This window comes from Cervus elaphus, chromosome 32, assembly GCF_910594005.1.
Source record: "Cervus elaphus chromosome 32, mCerEla1.1, whole genome shotgun sequence".
Classification (NCBI taxonomy): domain Eukaryota; kingdom Metazoa; phylum Chordata; class Mammalia; order Artiodactyla; family Cervidae; genus Cervus; species Cervus elaphus.
In genome coordinates, this window is record NC_057846.1 from 31,292,884 (window position 1) to 31,315,413 (window position 22,530).

General features: G+C 42.4%; 1 protein-coding gene across 10 annotated transcripts in view; it reads left to right on the plus strand.

Annotated features, from left to right (window-relative positions):
* Positions 1-22,530, plus strand: part of DLC1 (DLC1 Rho GTPase activating protein) — a 412,922-nt gene that overhangs the window by 386,186 nt on the left and 4,206 nt on the right. For 8 of the 10 annotated variants that reach the window (XM_043893661.1, XM_043893660.1, XM_043893663.1 and 5 more), the window contains 10 exons: positions 2,607-2,688; positions 9,220-9,283; positions 10,869-12,274; positions 13,169-13,345; positions 15,820-15,979; positions 16,108-16,306; positions 17,910-18,123; positions 19,789-19,903; positions 21,046-21,264; positions 22,079-22,296. In XM_043893661.1, the coding sequence (XP_043749596.1) occupies positions 2,607-2,688; positions 9,220-9,283; positions 10,869-12,274; positions 13,169-13,345; positions 15,820-15,979; positions 16,108-16,306; positions 17,910-18,123; positions 19,789-19,903; positions 21,046-21,264; positions 22,079-22,296 (2,854 nt within the window). Of the gene's footprint in view, positions 1-2,365; positions 2,482-2,606; positions 2,694-9,219; positions 9,284-10,868; positions 12,275-13,168; positions 13,346-15,819; positions 15,980-16,107; positions 16,307-17,909; positions 18,124-19,788; positions 19,904-21,045; positions 21,265-22,078; positions 22,297-22,530 lie in introns of those variants that run through there. The other 2 variants (XM_043893668.1, XR_006339272.1) reach the window with 2 other exon arrangements.

Sequence of the window (22,530 nt, forward strand, 5' to 3'; positions counted from 1 at the left end):
TGTTACCATTTACAGCACCTCTGTCTCTCAGTAGGGTTTTGGAGGGGGTGGGGGTGGGGGCGGCCCAGCATTCTATTGGATTTTCAGTTCACAGCTCTACTGGAGACGGAAAGATAATTGCATTTGCAGTGGCAGTAACATGCTTGTCCTTTTGTTCTCCTGTTTAGAAATTAAATTTCCTTCAATTATGTCAATTTTTAGTGTTGATTTGCTGCCAAGCAGCCCTTTCTTCTGATGTGTATCTTTGCTGAGATCCCCTTCCGGTCTCTGCTTACATCTTTCCAAATCCTAAGAGACAGACTTTATTTTCGCAAGTTACATTTTGGGGGTCCTTTGACGTTTATAAGTCTTTTAAAGCCTAAATCTACTTTTGAGGTTGTACTGTACATTGTTCTAAGCGTTTATAATTTCTCTCCTTTGTCCTGCCCCCATGTTCAGGGCAGGTACACACACACACCACATACCACCACACTTGTCCCTTGATTCCTAGCTTTATTTTGGTCCTTGACAATATATACATCCTGCATTTAAACCCAAGCTGGAAGTTTAAATCCTAACTTGAAGAACTCTGAGAACTACTGAACAACAACAACAAAATGTAATTATTTCACTCTTCTCTTGCATTTAGTCCCTACTTTTCCTAGAATTTCTTTTTTAAACAGAATTTTAAAGTTAATTTGGGTCAGGAAAGTAATCTAAAATATAGCTCTGGGCACACTGAGTTAGGAATTGCTAAAATAGCAAAGTTTCTGTCTCAGATGCACGCAACAGGCATGTTAACTTTATGATTTACATGTATTAAGTATTACAAGCATATTCCTTAATATATGCTCTGTCCTTTAATACTTAGAGTGCATGATGTCTGTTCAAAGTGAAATAGTTGCCAGAAGCTTCAAACAGCTTTATAATTTGCTTTGCTTCTATTTACTAATAGTTTACATTCACTAGAAGTCTTCTCTCTTATTGCTACTATAGTGGTGCAGCTAATCATTTCCCTAATCATTTGGTCTATAAGGTAATGAAGAGAGGTAGATCCTCCAATATTGAATTTTATAAATTTCTTCATGAATCTTTAGGCTCTAGCTATTTCATTGGTCTATCTGTCTTACCATTCAGAGAACAGGATCACTAACTTTGGCCTTCAGGAAAACGAATAGACCACAACACTCATGTTAATCTTCAACATTGGTGGGGGGGTATTTATAAGTATAATTTCTGGAAAATTGATGACTGAAGATAAAGAGCTCGATACTGTCCTCTAAAACCAATGATCATAAGTTAGAAGCCATAAAAACATAACGAACCATCATGTGCTCCCACGTCAACCCCAGAACTAGAATACTATTAGTTATTTGTGTCTCCAAAACTACCAAGAGCCATGTCAGTTTCCCCTTGCAGCATTAGCCATTTGGGAGGTCAAAGGGGTCTTTAGGTTCTGTGCATTCTTGTGTATTCTTGTGTATTCTTGTGTATTCTTGTGCATTCTTGTGCATTCTTGTGTATTCTGTGTATTCTTGTGTATTCTGTGTATTCTTGTGTATTCTGTGTATTCTTGTGTATTCTTGTGTATTCTGTGTATTCTTGTGTATTCTTGTGTATTCTTGTTTATTCTTGTGTATTCTTGTGTCCTGCAGTGCTCCATTCCTGACCCACAGAGTTGCACAGAAGGACTCTTCCTCATGATATTTTACAAGCTTTTTACTAGGAAGGCCCGTTATTTACCTTAATAGCTTAGAACACCAAAGAGGGATAACTTGCTCTTATCTAGTGGCAGTTCCAGAGCTTTGTCGTGTTCCATGGAAGCACTGCTGGTCTTCTTCCTCCCTACTCTTCCTGGATGTGTTTATCAACGAGGGACAGAAAAGTGAATTCTTCCACTGAGTTGACTCTTCCCCTTTTCTGCTTTTTGATTTTGATATAACTTAATGTATTCTTAGAGTAGTGAACTCTTCTACAGATGAAAGGATTTGGGATTCTGTCTTTCTACACCAGCTTTAGAGCTGGCCTTTTGTTTCAGGGGGATTTATATAAACCACTGGAAAGCCATATGGAAGTGCTAGTATTTGTTTAAAAATAGCACATCCTGAATTCTCTTTAGCTTTTGATGTCATGCAAATGACTGGATTCCATTGACAACCACCATTGTTCTCTAGATCTTTCCTTGGCCTGGTTTTCTGTGACCTCTTCCCTGATCAAAAGTGAGTGAAGACACACATGGCGGGGGGAGGGAGGAACAGCCACATTAGAAGGAAGCATCCTCCTGGTATTCATCCTGGTTTAAATTATAATTTATATAGCAGGTCTCTTGACTGCTGATTTGTTTAAAGGTGAAACAGTGTTTTGAACCACTTATCTTTGACAACAGATACTTGAGTCTGCAGACCACTTGATATCCAAGCTCCTTTAGGACACAGAAGATATTGTCTTAAACTGCTTTACATTCCCATAGCACTTGGTAGGGAAGGAGGTAACCTGTACACAGTAAGTATTCAAGAAATTATCTTGTTTTTGAGGGTTTTTTTTTTTTTCCTCCCTCTGCTAAACTGGGCTAGATTGGCAAGCATCTGAATGCTCAATGAGTATATTTGTTTTTATTTTTCTTACAGATCTTCTGTTCCCCATTGATATTTCCTCAGTGAAGAGAGAGCATGATTTTTTGGACAGAGATGCTATTGAGGCTTTATGCAGGTAAACTGAAATGTTTTGAGTGCTTTCTTTCTCTTTTCTTCTTTTTTAAGAGCATAGTATTTATCACTGGGATGAGTTTGCTTTTGTTCTAATTATGTCAGGTGTCTTTTCTTTTTGGCCGCACAGTATGCACAATCTTAGTTCCCCAGCCAGAGAGCGAACCCATGCCCCTTGCAGAAGCACGAAGTCTTAACCACCTGATGGCCAGGGAAGTCCCTATTTATGTCAGGTTTTTGAATAGTATTTGGATATAGAGATTTACTTCCTTATGAATCATAGGCCTTTTAATTAAAATTAGGAACTTCCTATTATTTAGTATTGCCATTAAAATAGCACAGTCCTAGGGCCATTCCATATTTGATGCCATGTACTTTCTGAAGCAGGTAATGTTCAGGCGGTTTGAAAGCCTAGAACAGGGTTCTTTTAAGGCAGTGTACTTGACCGCTCAGCCCCACCCAGGTGTCCTCAAAGAGTCAAAGCTGTGGTCAGGTGAAAGTGACACATTTAGAGAAATCAGTGGGCGTGGGGGAGGGGGAGACTACGCCAAACTAGAGGCAGGAGGACCGTGGCTTGAATTCCAGGAAAGCATCTCTGAACCTCTTCAGCTTCCCCACGTACACATTCATAACGATAGGGTTAAATACGGCTGTAAAATAACTCAGCACAGCCTTTAACAGAAAGTAGACAGGCAGCAAGTGAGCACTGATGGGAAATGTGAGAAAAACTGTCAGAAACCCTTGTTCGTGGTGCTGGTGGATTTTCACGCTGAGCAGTTCGCAGGCTTTAATGAAGTGGAAGCGATAAAATACGCAGCAGACGATGACAGGACACTGATAATCCTCTCCAGCTCTTTAGGACATATTATTCATTTTTAAGCTAATCATCCTTGTAATTTTTCTCAAAACCTGTAAGCCAACAAAGGTGAATTCTGGAGAGAAAAAGATCATACACAGACTAATTCACTTATTGATTTGATTGTAAAATTAGTTTTCTTTTAATTTCGGTATTACTTTTAACTTGGAAGAGCATCATTGAGGTGGAATGGCACCCAGGATGTATTTCCCTTTTACAGACAAAGAAAGCAATTGTAGCTCTGTGAAAATACTGTTTTCTGCCTTTTTTTGTCATCCAGTGGTTTTTGAAGCACCTAACTTAAGCAGGCATTTTAGGGAAAGACAAGTATGGTATTTACAATGGAGTATGGAATAGGGCTTCCCTGGTGGCTCAGAAGTTAAAGCGTCTACCTGCAATACAGGAGGCCTGGGTTCGATCCCTGGGTCAGGAAGATCCCCTGGAGAGGAAATGGCAACCCACTCCAGTATTCTTGCCTTCCATGGAGGAAGGAGCCTGGTGGGCTACAGTCCACAGGGTGGCAAAGAGTCGGACACAGCTGAGCTACTTCACTTTCACTTTCATGGAATAGACTAGTTCTCCTGGCTTCAGAAAGAAAAAAAAAAATGCCATATTAACCACAGAAACACTGTCACTTTTCAAATCCAATTGAATGACTGCTTAGAAAAGCCCAGGGTATGTAGACACTTTCTGAAAGCAACCTGATTCCAAGGCCCTGCACCCCCACCCCGCAGAGTGTATAATATCATAGTTATGTCATCTGTAATGAAAAAATGTCCCCAACACAGTTTAGGAGGGAAGGGACCACATCTGGTATATAAATTACTCCAGACATTTTTTAAATGTTTGAATGCTTAGCTGTGGGACAGAATTAATTTCTTCTCAATTCATCACTGGTGATAACGCATAGAAATGAGGTCACTCCTAAGATGTGTCCTAGGAGACATACTCATTGTGTCAGATCATCCGTCTCACACATTTCAAGCTACTTAGTGAGCGTGCCCTGTAAACAGCAGCAACAGCTTAGGAATTTCTGGGTCATAAAAATATCATGGCAGCATCACAGCCCAAGGGGTCATGATTAGAGTCTTGTTTTTTTAATATCAGTTTGAAATGCAGTTACCCTGTTCTGGGTCTAAGGGCATCCTCTGTACCCTGTGCCTTTTACCGGCTCTCAGCACCATCAGAGAGTCTGCCTCTCTTTGAAGGGAGTAAATCTGTACTCTTAGATCTTTGATGAAAAGAAAAGCCTAAAAACAACTAGACCTTGCTCTCTCTTTGGATTCCACAAGTGTATTCTGATTGGTCTTTGGTTTCTCTTGCTGTTATATGTTTCTCTTATGTGTAGAATAATATCTCATAGGTTAAGTGTAAGAAGGAAATGCAGTGATGGATGTCAAGTGCTTTAAAATTTATCAGGCCTAAAACCGACACCCAGATTTGAGTATGTGGATAAAAGCTTGAGGTAGGATTCAGAATTCACAGGAATAGTCATCAAGTTGATTGTAATGAAAAGCCCAAGGTCTCTTGTCCACACTTTCACATAAACAGACTTCTTATAGCAAATGATTTTCCTTGGAGAGGGCTAAACGAATGTTCTGAAGAAGGAAGTGGCGAGCATCTTCCTTGGAAATGCCCTCCAGATCCTGGGATGGTCATCAGAGTTGTTGGGGACACTTGCTTTTACTGATGATATTCATCTCATTTGCTAGACTGGCCTCTTCTATGTACTCGCTCAGCCCACAGAATTCAAAGAGCCAGCAGATCCTGAATCTATAGTGTTGTTTGAAACTTTGCCTTGTGATCCGTCAAGTTTTTTCCTAGACAGACTGTTTCATAGACTTCCATCTTTTTGCCTTGTTGAAACAGTTTGAGCAGTTGTTTTAAATACATATGGTAATATAGTTAACAGAAACTCAGCTAAAAGTTTTACTTTAATAAAATATTATTAAATATTTAATAGTTTTTACTTTAAAACTTTTTTAGGTTTGTTTTAAATGAAATAATTCTCACATGGTTTTTCTTTCTTGCCACCCCTCCTCCCCCCACCCACACACACAGATCAAATGCTCCCATTTACATACTAGTATACACTCCCATGTTCTGCTTAGAGGTTATTATAAACATTCATGTACTTACAACTTGTGCAGATATTAAAGCTTCTTTTGGTCAATAATCTAGTAGGTGCTGACCTCTTAACATAATCTACTAAGAGCAGAAAACTTGTAGACAGTGTGTTCCTGAGAATGATAATGATACGGTCTTAAATAATATAAAGTTTTATAATGACCAAAAGTTGTAATTATGCAACTACTAGATTGCTTGGGTTTGGATTGCTTACCAGCATTCTTAGCATGCACACTTGTAAGGAGTGAACGTACTTGCTTCCTTGGAGAGATTGGCTTTTGTCCCAGTCATGCTAGCTTTGCTGTTATGATCCGACCCCAAGGATAAGGCCGAGATTCTGAGAGCATCACATTCAGTATTAATACTAGAGGACTGATTCACTTGTCTTGAAGCATATGCAGATGATAATGCAAACTGTGACCTCTTAGAATACCTTTTCTGAAATCTTCTCTCTATAACTTTATATATCCCATATTGCTATTTTCCTATGAGGTTACAACTGACTCCTATGAATACACCAAAGAATTACTTAAATAAAATGATAATCATATAATGACGAATCACATAATGACTGGAGCGTCTTCAGTCTGTACTTTATTGTATAATCGCCCTTGAAGAGCCTAAGCTCCGTGAAGCGCCCAGCCATTTAATACATTTCAGCTATGTTACTATTTTGGTCCCATTAAAAGAAAAGCAATTGCAGCAAGAAAATATCTTTAAGGCCTGGAAGAATTTTTATTTGTCAGGTCTATGTGGGAAATTGTTCCTTTTTTCTTTTTCTTTTCTTTTTTTTTTTTTTTTGGTATTTTTAAATAGTAAATTTCCTAGGAAACTCAATATTATGCTTTTAGTGCCAAATAATAACAGCATCTTGGAAATACATTTCTTTGAACCTTTCATTTCACCTTCAGCATCTCAAAGTAGAATAAAACTGGTAAGCTATTCATGGATGTTCTTGACACCTGGCTAGTATTTATTCTTTGGGGGGGTATATTCTTAGAGAGAGATGGCGGAACAATATTTTTGGTTTTTTTTTTTTTTTTTTTGGATGTTTTATTCTCTTTTTTAAAAAAATATTTATTTATTTTAATTGGAGGATAATTACTTTACAGTATTGCGATGGTTTCTGCCATATATCGGGCCATAGGTATACGTTCCTTTTTCCTTTCTCACTTCTCTTCTGCTTTCCCTGTTTTCACTTGGACTACGTGAGGCCCAGGACCACGCCTGCCATGGTTTTATCAGGGTGCTTGCAGCTCCTCCAGCAGAGCTCGTGAGCCTCTGATGGCTCACTCTGTGCCCCCTCCCCCTCTGAGCTGAGTGCAAGTTGCCGAGCAGATAAGACTGACACATTCCTGAGGAGCTGAGCCAGCAGGGACCCTGGGGGCCAGAAAGGACCCGGGCTTCCGGACAGGCAGTGTGAGATACCAGTGTTCTGCCACTCACTGGAGGAGTCATACTTAGGGTAGAAGCTGCTCCCATATATTATCATGGTTAACATTTATTTTAGAAAGGAACACGGAAGAGACTGCTTCTCAGGGCCAGAGTCACTGTGTTTTAGTCCTGTAGCCTTGGACCAGGTTTGTGTCCACTCCAAGCCTCATTTCCTCATCTATACATTGAAAATAAATAATAGTATCTCTATCAAGACGAAATAATACACGCGAGGCTCCAGGCACAATGCCTGACCCAAAGTGTGTCCCCAGCTGCTACTTCATGTCAGTACCCTCTCTAAACTGGTAACATCCCACTTTGGAGGTGCTTAGGGGGCACGTGAATTCCCTGAAAACTTCAGAAATAACTCCTGGGCTTCAGTTTTGAAGCACCGTTAGCTTGATGCTACCAAGAGAAGAAGATAACGCTGACCTTTACAAAAATGACCTTCGGGGTCTTTTCTGTTTGACTGAAATCTGCAGCTTGTGAAGTAAGTCCCTCCCCCACCCCCACAGGCATCCATGCCTAGTAAACTTGATTATAAACACCACTCGACCATTAAAGGCCAAATGAAGTCAAGTGGGTATTTGATTTCAGGTTTGATTAATGAAACCCAGACCTAAGACTATAACCATCCTGGATTCTTTACATCTTAAAAACATTTGAGAACTAAAACACTGTGGATACAAGTCATTGAAGTAATGGATGCCCCTTTGAAAGGGACTTTATATCCACTTGTTTTAATGTCTGTGGACTTTTTTTTTTAAGTTATTTGTTTTCTTTCCCTTCCCATTATCAGAGAGAGTTTTCCTGAGCATAGGTGCTCTGTTTAGGGTTATCTTTGTTTATCCTATAAGCAGGCTACCACATAATCTATGAAATCAAAGGCAGTCTTATCAGCAGGCAAAAATACTTTCTACCCTCCTTTATCCAAGTTATTAGACAAGCTGCAAGAACAGGATCAGAACGATAGAGCCTTGAAGAGGGCTCAGAATCAGTTTGAATTTGTGTGCATTAAATGCGCTTGTCCTGTGAAATAGGAAGAACTTCAATCTTAACTGATGGTGCAAGACAGCAGCTATGATAAGGATTCATTTGAAGACAATTAAATGATGGTCATCTGGAAGACGTTAGATTTGGGGCCTGAAAAGCTGTCATTCACAGTTTTACATGCCATTTATCTGTATAAATAATACAGATTATTTATCTGTAAAGGGTTTCTTTCTTTGAGCTATATCATTATTTCCCAGTGAGATGGAGTTTTGCTTTGTTTTAAGTACTTCATTTTTGATGAAGCTAAGTTACTTTCCTAATTTTAAATTATTACTCTTTGGCAGGAATTAAAAAAAAAAAAAAAAAGCATTCAGAGTGAAAAAATTGACTCCTGTTCCAAAGAAGAATCTGATCAAGCGCTTATTTTTTGAATTTTTAAAGATACCGACTTTTGAAGTATACAGTTTTTTAAATGAATCATTTGCACTGTTGCTACGACTATACCAATGCATTTTCCTGTCCTATACAGGAAGCTGTAAAAAAGAATTAGGTAGTAAAGAGCGTTCAAATCTCCTTTCTATACAGAGCTCACTAAATTTTTTAACAGACTACCTATCATTTGTTTATCATTTGTCAGAGATAACTAAAAATAGCTTTATTTTTATATTTGGATTTTGATTTGAGATAGAATACATTACAACAGCAAACACTTTATTCACCAACAGCTCAGCTTGGTGACTTGTTCATGTTCCTATTTCTGTGAAAGGAGACATCACTGGCGTTTACTTCTTGGCACGGGGTGGAAATGGCTCAACTTAGGGGCTATTGGAAGAATACATGTCTTCAAATGAGGGTTTTTTGTTCTGTGAAGAATAAGAGGCACTTTATAGAACAATTGCAGGGTGCCATTTCACTGTAAAATAGTAATATTAAATGTAAATAAAACAACTTGTGAAATATAAAAGTATTTTTAAACTTCACTTTTTAAAGAAATTTCGAATACTCTTCTCAATTGTAGATATTAATGGATTTAAAGAAACTCAAACATGTCAACTGTTTGGAAAAAATATTTATCCACCATCCATGGTTTCCTATCTTCGCTAATGTTATTTCTTTGCTCTGTAGGCGTCTAAATACTTTAAACAAATGTGCGGTGATGAAGCTGGAAATTAGTCCTCATCGGAAAAGAGTGAGTATATAAAAGGTATCATAGGGTAGGAGCAAAGGAGAAGATGAAAAACTGGATTATGTGTTTTGTGATAGATTTTGTTTCACAAATTCTTATTTCCTTGTTCTAAAATTACCTACATTTTAAATGTTATAATCCAGGCAGGTTTACCAAAAACTGTGTAGTCTTATGCAGTTGAAACCAACAGCTACAGCTAACCAATAATCTGTGTCTCGCCTGCTATTTTTGATCTGAACAGATTTTCTGTGATTTTGCCTCATTAACTCAATGCCTACAACATATTAAAGGGATGAGGCTTAAGAATTCTGGTGCATTTTGCATTGCCTCCCTGCAGAAACTGCAGCTGAAGTTCTTGGGAACTCTGTCTTCCCATGTGTAACAGAACCTGTGTTTTGAAGCTGTAGAGATGGCAGGGAAGGCTGGCTGGTGGAATATGGAAGACTAGAGCTTTGAAGGGAGAAAAGGAATTAGAGGAGAAAGAGGGAGGGCTGGAAATCCCACACATTCTAGTGAAATGCCGGCACAGAACTGATTCGGATGGTATTTTCTCCTGTGTTTGAAATGTGAGGACGTCTTATGAGATCTTAGGAGAAGAGGTGGGTGTAGTGGTGGGAGTGAATGCCACAAATTAGAGTAAACAGAAGTGAGTTTGGTCAAAGAACATATTTTTCACTGTCAAGAGTACCGATTTTAATTATCTAACTTGCGCCAAGTTGCCTTCTTGGGGGAGTTAAACCTTTTAAACAAATGAGCGGGAACCTCACCTCACACTGTGAGGAGCTGTGGAGAGGAGCCTGCAGGAGTCAGCGTTCAGTGCTCTCCACCCACTGTCCCAGGAGACCCTGCTCACAGGAGACGCTCCACATGCATCACACTGAACTATGCCTCTCGATATCCCATCAAGGGGCTCGGATGCAATAGTCTGTCACAGTGTAACCCTGGGTCCCGTCTTTAAGTCAGGCATCACCAGCAGAGATGTTCTGTCAGGTGTGTGCATGTTACATGCCGTCAGAACTAGGTATTTGTGAAACCTTATTAAATGGCCTGGAGCATGCCTGAGTTTGAAATGTCATAGGACTCTTGTGGCACTAATTCTGGTTCCCAAGTTGGTGGGGGAGGAATGAAAAGGAACAGGGAAGAGGCTGAGAGATGAGAGTGTTCGGGAACCACCATTTTAGTTGCAAAAGGGAATATAAACACATACTATCAACAGACAGCAAAACTGGAGGCAGACCAGAGGGAGTCCTACCCGTTGCTGATTCCAGTTCAAAATATTTTACATGCCTGGAATTTTCACAGATCTCAGAGGTTTCCTCTGTGAGTAATTTAAGAGCAGCCTATAGATCCCAGAGTTTCCATAAAATAACTCTTATTTAGCTTGAAACACTTGCTCAGGCTTTTTCCTGTGAAATGCTTACATTCATCTTGGTTATTTTAAAAAATAATAATAAAGCTGTAAGGCGGGGAGGGGTATTGACATGAATGGCATTATGGTCAGTCTCCTGGCCCCTGGGCCTCGGGTCATGCCCTGCCCCGTGCTGTCTGCCGGTTTCAGGGGACAAATGGTTCCCTTCTGTCTTTGCAGAGCGAAGATTCTGACGAGGACGAGCCTTGTGCAATAAGTGGCAAATGGACTTTCCAGAGGGACAGCAAGAGGTGGTCCCGGCTTGAAGAGTTTGACGTCTTTTCTCCAAAGCAGGACCCCATCCCTGGGTCCCCAGACGCTGTCCACCTGAAGAGCGCCCCAAGCCATGAAAGTATGCTGACGGACCTCAGCGATCGCCAGGAGGTGGCTTCTGTCCGCAGCACCTGCAGCCTCGCCACCCACGCGCCGCAGCGTGGGGAGGCGGCCCCAGCCCGGACTAACTCTGTCCTCAGCGTCTGCTCCTCTGGCACCTTTGTGGGCAATGATGACTCCTTCTGCAGCCTGCCCTCTCCCAAGGAACTGTCCAGCTTCAGCTTCAGCATGAAGGGCCACGAGAAGACCAAGTCCAAGACGCACAGCCTGCTGAAGCGCATGGAGAGCTTAAAGCTCAAGGGCTCCCACCACAGCAAGCACAAGGCGCCTTCCAAGCTGGGTCTGATCATCAGCGGGCCCATCCTGCAGGAGGGGGTGGACGAGGAGAAGCTGAAGCAGCTGAACTGCGTGGAGATCTCCGCCCTCAACGGCAACCACATCAACGTTCCTATGGTGCGGAAGAGGAGCATCTCCAGTTCCACGCAGACCAGCAGCAGCAGCAGCCAGTCTGAGACCAGCAGCAACGTGAGCACGCCCAGTCCCGTCACCAGGACCTGGAGCCTCAGCGCCTGCAACAAGCGGGGAGGCATGTACTTGGAGGGCTTCGACCCCTTCAATCAGTCCACGTTCAACAACGTCATGGAGCAGAACTGTAAAAACCGGGAGAGCTACCCGGAGGACACGGTGTTCTACATCCCAGAAGACCACAAGCCCGGCACCTTCCCGAAAGCCCTTTCCAATGGCAGTTTCTCTCCCTCAGGGAATAACAGCTCTGTGAACTGGAGGACCGGGAGCTTCCACGGCCCCGGCCACATCAGCCTGAGGAGAGAAAACAGCAGCCCCAAGGAACTTAAGAGACGTAACTCCTCGAGCTCTGTGAGCAGCCGCCTGAGTATCTATGACAATGTGCCGGGCTCCATCCTCTATTCCAGCTCGGGTGACCTGGCCGATCTGGAGAACGAGGACATCTTCCCCGAGCTGGACGACATCCTCTACCACGTGAAGGGGATGCAAAGGATAGTCAACCAGTGGTCGGAGAAGTTTTCCGATGAGGGAGACTCCGACTCGGCCCTGGACTCCGTCTCACCGTGCCCGTCCTCTCCCAAGCAGATACACCTGGACGTGGACAACGACCGAGCTACCCCCAGTGACCTGGACAGCACAGGCAACTCACTGAACGAGCCTGAAGAGCCCTCTGACATCCCGGAAAGGAGGGATTCTGGGGTCGGGGCCTCCCTGACCAGGTCCAACAGGTAAGTGTTTCTTACCTGTTGGGGGTGAGGGGCAGGTGATCAGAAAGGGGCTGCTTCTGCTTGCTGTGTAGGGGACATGGGATTGAGCCATTTATAGCCATGAAATTCCTAAGGAAAGTGCTAGATGGGAAAATCCTACCATCCTACAAGATTAATGAACATCGTTCACTGGGTACCAGAATTTCAGTTTGGGAAGAAGTAGTCAGTTCTGTGGATGGGTAGCGGGGTTGATTGATTGTACAACACTTTGTCACTGTTGTTGCTTAGTCGCTTCAGTCGTGTCCAATTCTTTGTGACCCCATGGACTGTAGCCCACCAGGCTCCTCTCTCCATGGGATTTCCCAGGCAAGGATACTGGAGTGGGTTGCCATTTCCTCCTCCAAGGGATCTTCCCAACCACAGGGATTGAAGCCATGTCTCCTGCCTGACAGGTGGATTCTTTACCACTGAGCCACCAGGGAACCCCAACACCGTTGATGTGTTTAATGCTTCATGTACTTGAGTGAGTGAAAGTCGCTCAGTCGTGTCCGACTCTTTGCGACCCCATGGACTATACAGCCCATGGAATTCTCCAGGCCAGAATACTGGAGTGGGTAGCCTTTCCCTTCTCCAGGGCATCTTCCCAACCCAGGGATTGAACTCAGGTCACCCGCCTTGCAGGCGGATTCTTTACCAGCTGAGCCACAAGGGAACGTAACTGTATACTAAAAGTGGTTAAACGAGTAAATTTTATTTATGTACATACTTTACCACAGGATAAAATAAAAACAGACTGGAATGGAAATTGAATCTTCTCAGTTCCTAAGATTAGAGGCCAGTGAGAGACCCACTGCTGACTGTGCGTCCACCCATTAAAAAGCTTTCATACTCACATTCCGCCCCCTTCTCTCTCAGGCACAGGCTGAGGTGGCACAGCTTCCAGAGCTCTCATCGGCCGAGCCTCAACTCCGTGTCACTGCAGATTAACTGCCAGTCTGTGGCCCAGATGAACCTGCTGCAGAAGTACTCCCTCTTGAAGTTAACCGCCCTGCTGGAGAAATACACGCCTTCTAATAAGCATGGCTTTAGCTGGTAAGGGTTTAAACTGCCCAGTGTACCATATTTGAAAACATTTTCAACCAGAGCTGTCCCAGCACTGAGGGTGTAACAGGTGGATCCTATATCTTGAGTTCATTGTCCCGATGCGCTAAGTGTCTACATTCTTGAATCCACGTGCAATACTGCTTAAGCTAGTATAGCTTTAGGGAGTTTCCATTGGGGCTGGTTGAGTTTTCAGCGCTAGGAGTGACAAGCTGCCAGTTGATAGGGTGAGACCGCTTTAGTCTTCTACTTCACTGTCCAGGGCTTCCTTCCCAGGGGTAGGAATAGCCCACCACAGGCAAATACATATACAGGATCAGATCATATTTTGGAAGGAAGGGAATAAAACTTTAGATCATGGGATGTTATGAGAGCAGCTTTGAAATGCTTGATGTACAGTGCTTGGCTTTGTAACCCTCTTCATGCACGTTTTTTAGAAATAGTTTTTGATTGATATAGGTATCTGCAATATCACAAAAAAAATCTACCTGTGCTAAAGAGTTTAGGTTATGTTTCTTCCAACAAAGATTCTTGAGCAGTGAATAATAAAGGAATTCACCACTCTAATATATTATAAACAAAAATAATGTACAAAAATAAAATTTATTGAACTGTCCACACTTTGGAAAGTACGGTCTTTGGTGTATTTACTGTGAGATGTAGAGTGCTTGGCTGAACAGGTCATGGACAGGAGCCATTATGTGCATATTTTTTTCTACTGAGTGCAAAGTAGATAAATGTCTCTACATTGACATCCCAGCACATTTTGCAGTGTCAGCTGGGTATCCTTCAGTCTTTTCACTAATCTAAGTGTTCATTATCCACTTGCACAATTTTAGTTCTTTATAAAAATGGAGACTCGGTCCATTTCATGAGTATCACTTGGTAGCAAAACCAGAATCAGTGCAGCAACGTAACTTCTCTCCCCAGCTCCTCCCCTCTTTGGGACTCGTAGTGAGGTTAACTTCGGCATCAAAGCATCTCCTGTTCAAAGGCTGTTATTATGTGAGCTCTGCTAAATACAGAAGTTGTTTGTTCTGAATGACAGAAATAAGTATTGACTGGTTTATCCCCCACATGCTTCAGATTCTCGGTGGAGATCGTAATGTGTTCCTTGTACATTCCGCCGCTAGGCTTTTCTCCCCGACAAAGCAAGTATTATGCGTACTCAGAGCCACGATCCATATACTTCACTGTATGGAAATACAGATTTGGCCCTGCGCTTCAGTTTTACCTTTCCTAGAGCTATAAACAGTAACACACCGTGGCTGTGGGTTTAGCACTCTAAAGTCAAGGCAGTCTGCCTTCCGCAGTGTTCCTGTGTGCTTCGAGCCAGAGTTTCCCTGCTGGCTATTTAAAACTGCATATTTCACATTCTCAGTTCTGAGTGGCCCACCACCCCCCCTCGCCACCAAACCCTCAAGAATCTGAAAGTCCAGAATACTTCTTGAGTTCTGGTCAGTTTTTCCAGTGAGGCAAAACCAAACGTTAAAGCCTCATACTGTGGGATCCATGGAGTAAGGAGAAATTCTACACAAAGTTCTTTTCCTGTTCAGCTTTGCCCTTTCTTGTCCCATTCAGAGAGGTCATTTGTAGAGCTGAAATTTCTGCTTGACAGCATTAAATACATGACATCGGTTTCCTGCTGTTGCACACACTGCTGAGGCTGGACCTGGTGTCAGGACTCCAGGGAGCCTGGGGTAGGCTCACAAAACCCTCATTGTTCTCCTCTGTCTTCCTTTAGAAAGCTAAAGATGTTATGTTCTCTCGGGTCATCAGCAGGAGAATTTATTTTGACTTCAAGTCATTAGCTTGCCTTCCCCCACCCCCGCCACATTGAGCTCTGGAGTTAGTTCTTATTATGTGAGACCAACATCACGCATTTGCTATTTTTTTTTCATCCTGATCTTTTTTTGACGCTAAATACTTTGGGATCTCATCAAGAGCTTAGAAATGATTCTCATCCATTTTCAGGACAAATGGGAACTTGTTTCTCAGCTCTATCCTGAAGTGCCTACTTAGGGTCTTGACTGTAGCTTTCTCCTCTTGTTCCTTCCTATGCCGCCATTTTGGAAGGAAGCCCATCTTCTCCCTTAAGAAAATAGACCCCATTCTCAGAGCTAACAGTGGAGGGAGAATCCCCAGCTGAGGAAATGTTATTGGGCCTCATGGCCCCAAATGTTAGAAAATCTAGAACAGCACTGTCCGGTGGGATTTTCTGTAGTGGTAGGAATGTTCCATATTTGCACAGTCCAGTAGTAGCTACCAGCCACAAATGGCTATCGAGCACTTAAAATGTGGCTGATATGACTGAGGAACTGAATTTGTAATTTTGTTTAATTTAAATTTAAATAGCCACCTTATTAGCACAGATCTAGAACCCACAGGGCTTACCTGCAGAGACGGACAAAATGTGCATAAGACGAGTAATCATATCCCTCCCAACTCCAATATTTTTTCAATAGGGCTGTGCCCAAGTTCATGAAAAGGATCAAGGTTCCAGACTATAAGGACCGGAATGTATTCGGGGTCCCTCTGACGGTCAACGTGCAGCGCACAGGACAGCCCCTCCCCCAGAGCATCCAGCAGGCCATGCGCTACCTCCGTAACCATTGTTTGGATCAGGTGAGAGCCGATGTCTGCAGGTCCCACTTAATCATGGGAGCTCAGGTGCATGCATCGTTTTCTAGCTCTGCCGGAAAATGTTGCTTTCCTCTTGACACTTTACATTTTGTTTTGTTTTTCCAACAAAGGTTGGGCTCTTCAGAAAATCGGGTGTCAAATCTCGGATTCAGGCTCTGCGCCAGATGAATGAAAGCACCACAGATTGTGTCAACTATGAGGGACAGTCTGCTTATGATGTGGCAGACATGTTGAAGCAGTATTTTCGAGACCTTCCCGAGCCACTGATGACGAACAAGCTCTCAGAAACCTTTCTGCAGATATACCAGTGTGAGTGTTCTTTGACCTTGACATGGTTGGTGGTGGGGGAAGTGGGGTCAGCCAAAACCTGTAGCTCCTTTGATGCCCTTCTTTTGGACCCACATCGTGACCTCTTAGAGACAGTTTTTGTTTTCTTTTTTGCCTTCTTGTTTGCAAAACAGATTTCTGTACATCTGTTGAGTAGTGAAGGAAAAACTCCTTTGTCATCGTTCTCCAGTTACTAAGCAATTGGACATCTTTACATTCAAATCCAGGAACTTATTTTTTTTCATTCATTTCAAGACCAGTGTTAATCTAACATACTTAAAAGAGCAGATTCCAAGATCTCTCTCTCTCTGCCTTGTCTATAGGTATTTCAGTTGCTTCACTTCTCTCTAGCAAAGCCTGTTGTGTTTAAAATTTCACAGGTGTCCATGTGTTTTATCTTGCTGTAAAATGAATAAATAATCTTTCTGTTATGCATCTCAGCTTCTGCCAGAAATAGTTGGGGAAACAATCCCCATGCCCATCTCACTTTTAAGTAAAGCTTAAAGCAAACAGTTGTCTAAGTTAATGATCAAGATCAGGATTGTAGCTTTCACAGCCTTGTGTTTTCCTTGGCTCAGTGTGGTATTACAGCAATGTAATTTAAAAGCACCTTCTCTCCAAGCTACAATTGTCTTTAGAATTGGCGCATGGGACTTGACTTTATGAGAAGTGGAGCTGGTCTGGATTATTTCATTATTTGTTTCATCCTTTCAGATTTTATGAAAACACAGGTCACATTTCCCCCACCAAGGTATTTGTTATGTATTGTAACCATGGAGCTGTTTAATCAGTTTGCCCTATGGAGCTGCGTTTGAGTGACTTGAATTTTCCACCACATGCCTTTTAAAAGAAAAATTTGCCTAGTATAAGAGACCTGAAAGTTGGGTTCAGCATTTTCTACCTGTATTATTAGTTTATACATATATATATTATATTATATTGTTATATTTTTTATATTTTTATGGGTTTATTTCTCAAGCATGTATTTTTACTACTAGCCTCTCAGTAGGCTTTCCAAAGCTTAAATTACTACATAAAAAACATATCTGTTGTTTAAATTGAATATTTTAGCAGCTTCCTTTCCTCATTTAAAGAATGAGCAGATCAGTTAAAATTAGGAAAGTCCTCAGATATGCTGAACACTTTGTAGTCAAAGTGAAGAAATCTCAGTTTTTGTACTCTTGTATGTGTCTTTAATAAATTTCTCATTGAAACTGAACAAGAGTATAAGCCTATAATGTTCAGTAATTGAGAATGGTAAACTAGGAGTTTTGAAAAAAGTACTTAGAAAAGAAAGAAACCAAACTTCCGTAAACTATAAGAAAACATGAGACATCATCTGGAGTTGAACTCTGAGGTGGGTGTTTAAAATTCTCAGTTCCTCCACAGGCAGGAAATACTTGAGGGTAGTGACGTTGGTGGCTGTCCCTAATTTCTTCCATATTAACCTCAAGTACACTTTCTGCAAGTGCTTGTTCAGTGCTGGGCTGAGGTCTTTGGTGTCGATATTTGCTTTGGGGATGTTTCCTTGCAAGCGTACATGGAAAATCACTGGGTTGACGGGGGAAGTGCTGGTGTCGCGCAGATGTGCCCAAGGACCAGCGTCTCCAGGCGATCAAGGCCGCCATCATGCTCCTGCCCGACGAGAACCGGGAGGTCCTGCAGACGCTCCTCTACTTCCTGAGCGATGTCACTGCAGCCGTCAAGGAGAACCAGATGACCCCCACCAACCTGGCCGTCTGCTTGGCGCCTTCCCTCTTCCACCTCAACACTCTGAAGAGAGAGAACTCCTCCCCGAGGTGCGGGTCCAATGCGCTGCGCACGCCCCGTGACAACGCGCTGCGCACGCGCAGTGACAATGCACGCCCTGCTGTTCAGACAGCGGCAGCTTCCCTGTCCTGATAGAGCTGTCCGCGTGTTTTTTGTTGTGTTAATACCTGAATCCAGCAAAACGGAGCTTGGCCTCCTTTCGCAGCCCACGTTCCTCACCTCTGCTTCTCCCATCCGTCCTACTCAGCCCTGGGGGTGTGGCCTCCTAGACAATCTAGTTTCAACCCGCTTTTGAGAAACTTTTGCATTCCTGCTTTGCCACGGCAAGGGATTCCCCTGACCTTCGGTCAGTACCCTCGGTAACTGGTCATCATACTTTCTGCCCGCAAAGAATCATGAGGGTTTACTGACCTCCAAAACAGTCCTGGCTTCTGCATAAATAAAACCAGTCTGGCTTGGCCTCTTCAGTAGAACCGACCTGCTGGCCTGTGCCGGAGGTTGAAAGGAGCTGGATGTGAAATAAGTAAGGATGGTGTTTGGCCTTAAAAGTTAAGAACCCGGCTGAGCCAATGTTGCAGAGTTTCTCCTTAGATGTAGAGAAGGTGAAGTGACTGTGGAAGTCGAGGAATCTGGAAAATAACTAAGGCTGATGTTTGCTCAGCACGTATTCTGTCCCCAGCAAGGGGCTACACCCTGGACTTTCATTATCAACTTTAATCCTCCTAACAATTGAAGGAGGCAAAGCTGCTGTTAATATCTATTTTATACATGAGGTGGGACTGCGGGGAAGGTTCATTAAGTAACTAACTTGCTTCTGTCTGATGGGGGAAAAATGGCAGAGGAACTTCTTACTTACATGAATATTTTATATAAAGTAGGAAAGGAGTCATTAACTCCTTTCTACCAAATTCATCCTGCTGATCCTTTTCCTCAACCCTAAAGGAACTTGACAGGTAGTTCTCAGCTGTTGGGATGGGGTCAGCCTAGTTGTGTTAGGTGAAGTTAGCTTTGCTTCTGAAAGACATACAATGCTTAATTAACTAGTTCTAACCATTGACTAGAGCATTCCTGCTTTAATGGGAGAGAGAACTAAAGGGGAGCAGTAGAAAGAGATCAGATAAGATTAAGACAAAACCTCTAGGAAACAATCGACTTTTCTCTCACCAACAGGAGGGGCTCCTGTTTAATTTTAAACTGTAAAGAATGATCCTATTTACCCCAATGACCAGTGCTTCCCACCCACCCACCAGTCAAAGCTGCCTTTCCTTCTCCCCACCCCACATGTTTAGACCTTATAAGCTTCCCTGTTTCAATAGGAACCTATTTAACATGGTGGTTTTATCTTTATGGGCTGCATAGTATGGGGGAATCTTAGTTACCTCAACCAGAACTCAAACCCATGCCCCCTGCTTTGGGAGCTTAGATATGTAATCACTGGACCACCAGGGAAGTCCCTAACATGATGGTTTTAAGTAGCCAGGATTTCATCAGAGATGGTCTCTTTCATGTTTTTTGTATGTTGTTGATACAACTGAGAAATTTTAGTGACCAAAATAAAACTCTCTTCAACTGCTTAATGTCAAATAAGCTCCAGTGAAATAGCCTTTTTCTCTCCTTTAGGTTTCCTAGAATAACACACTGATTAAAAATATATAAACATTTGAATCTTGCCTCTTCCTCATTTCTCTCTCTAGGGTAATGCAAAGAAAACAGAGTTTGGGCAAACCAGATCAGAAAGATCTGAATGAGAATCTCGCTGCCACTCAAGGGCTAGCCCATATGATTGCTGAGTGCAAGAAGCTTTTCCAGGTAGGGAGATGGAAAGTTTTGTTATTGGTTGAGGATAATGTAAATAGGGGCAACATCTTGGGCTCCATACTTGTTCACATCGTAACCAAAAGATCTTTTCCAAGCTAGAAATTATATATGTAGTCTGAGAATGTCTTATTTATGTATTTTATAATATATAAGCTCAGTAGAGTTAATATGTTTCATGAAATTGCCAACCTTCATACCCCTTTACTTAGAAAACAAAAGCTACAAATTATCTGAAGTAAATTCTGTATCTGAGGTGCAACCACCATGGGAAACAGTACGGCATTTCCTCAAAAAATTAAAAATAGAACTACGTTATAATCCAGCAATTCCACTCCTAGGTATATATCCATACGAAAAAAAAAAAGACACTAAACCTAAGTGTCCATCAACAGATGAAAGGATAAAGAACTAAAGAATATGTGGGGCGTGTCTGTGTGTGTATATATAAAATGAAATACTACTCCGCCATTAAAAAAAAAAAAGAATGAAATTTTGAGTTTTGCCGTTTGCAGCAACATGGATGGACCTGGAGGGTATTATTCTTAGTATAATAAGCCAGACAGGGAAAAACAAGTACTGCATGCACCTGTCTGTACTTATATGTAGAACCTAAAAAACAAGACAAAAGAATGAATACAATGAAACAGAAACAGACTCACAGGTATAGAGAACAAAATAGTTTTTTGAGGGGTTAAACCACAAGATATATTGTACAGCACAGGGAAGATAGCCAATATTTTATTGTAACTTTAAATGGAGTATATAAAAAATTTTTAGATCACTATGTTGGACTCTTGAAAGTATTATAATTTTGTAAATCAATTAGCTATATTTCAATTAAAAAAAAATTCTGTGTCTTCATCAGTGTACGCCTTGTTTTAGTCACTGTCTTCTACTTCTTCAACTTCTAACTTCTAACTTCTTCCTAAAGAGGAGGACCTCACACAAGAATAAGCTTTCTAGGTACCTTTATGAAGGTGCTCTGCTTGCATCCTCGTGATACCATGTGAAGTCAGCAGGGACACCCTTCACCTGGGAAGCAGGGGGATTAGACTGCCTTCACAGCCTTGAGGATCCTGCCACTTCCACCGATGGGCAACAGACATCCTTTTTGTTTCTTGTGTCACTCCCAGGTTCCTGAGGAAATGAGCCGATGTCGAAATTCCTACACCGAACAGGAGCTAAAGCCCCTTACCCTCGAAGCGTTAGGACGCCTTTGTAATGATGAGTCAGCGGACTACCAACACTTCCTCCAGGACTGTGTGGACAGCCTGTTTAAAGAGGTCAAAGAGAAGTTCAAAGGCTGGGTCAGCTACTCCACATCTGAGCAGGCTGAGCTCTCCTATAAGAAGGTGAGTTGTATCCTTGTTGTCGGCCATTTGAGTCTGGTGGTTGGGACTTGGATTCATTAGAGACCAGACCCTTTTGCCAACACAGTTCTCTGTGGTGGTCTATCACCCATTGCCTTCATTCTAGAGCTGGGCAGATAGGTGATTCATATCCCTGAGGTAAGAGTGGAAACCAGTTCGATGAGGGATGGTACACTCATTGAACTCACGTCAGAGGAAACTAGCTAGTGAAATCCTTTGGCTCCATAGAATCATGCAAGAGTTTCCAGGAATGTTTCACTAATGGTCTTGGGCCTTCGGGCATTTTATGAGGAGCTCGGCTGTTTCCATCCTTTGATTGGAACCCCCTCAGGCTCTCCTCTGTTCTCAGTCACTCTTCTCCTGGTCCTCTAATGAGCAGGGAGTGCTGGGGGCAGGGATGGTTGGTTTAACTTGAAAGCCCCTTGAGGGCAGAGGTATCCTATGTGACTTTGCATGCTCATGGAGGTATTTGTTGACTTTTCTCTACCACCTTGAAAAGAAAGAAACCTTGAGCACAGTCTGGATGGCCATTGCAGGCTTGGACATGCCAACAGATCTTACTTTCATTGCATTTGCATTGCATTGACCCTAAAATGGGTCCCAGGAAAACAGGTAAAACCAGAGGTGACGCCAGCAGTCCTATCTGCTTTCTGTTCTGATCTTGAATATACTTGAGGTCAGCAGCCTGTTAAAGTCAGAAATAAGCATTAGGTCCATGTATCCGACTAGCAGTTTGTCTTAAGAGTCTAGATGTGTGGGGACTGTCTCAGCACTGAAAAGTCCATCCCCTTCTCAGGTGAGTGAAGGACCGCCTCTGAGGCTTTGGAGGGCAACCATCGAAGTCCCTGCAACACCCGAGGAAATCTTAAAGCGCCTCCTGAAAGAGCAGCACCTCTGGGATGTAGACTTGTTGGATTCAAAAGTGATTGAAATCCTGGACAGCCAGACTGAAATTTACCAGTACGTCCAAAACAGTATGGCACCCCATCCTGCTCGGGACTATGTCGTTTTGAGGTGAGAGCTTCCGGATTGATTATTGTGGCAAGAATGAGCTTATATGTCACTGAATGTTATATTAAAATTACTTAAAATAGAACATATGCTTCCATAAAAGCACTGAACCCTTCCAGATAAGAAAGATGACATCTGCATTTATTCCAGCAGTGTGTCCATCCCTGAAAATGGTTTGAAGTCTTGGAACTGTGCTCAGAGAGAGAGGCACAGTCCATCAGATGTGCTCAGTGGTAG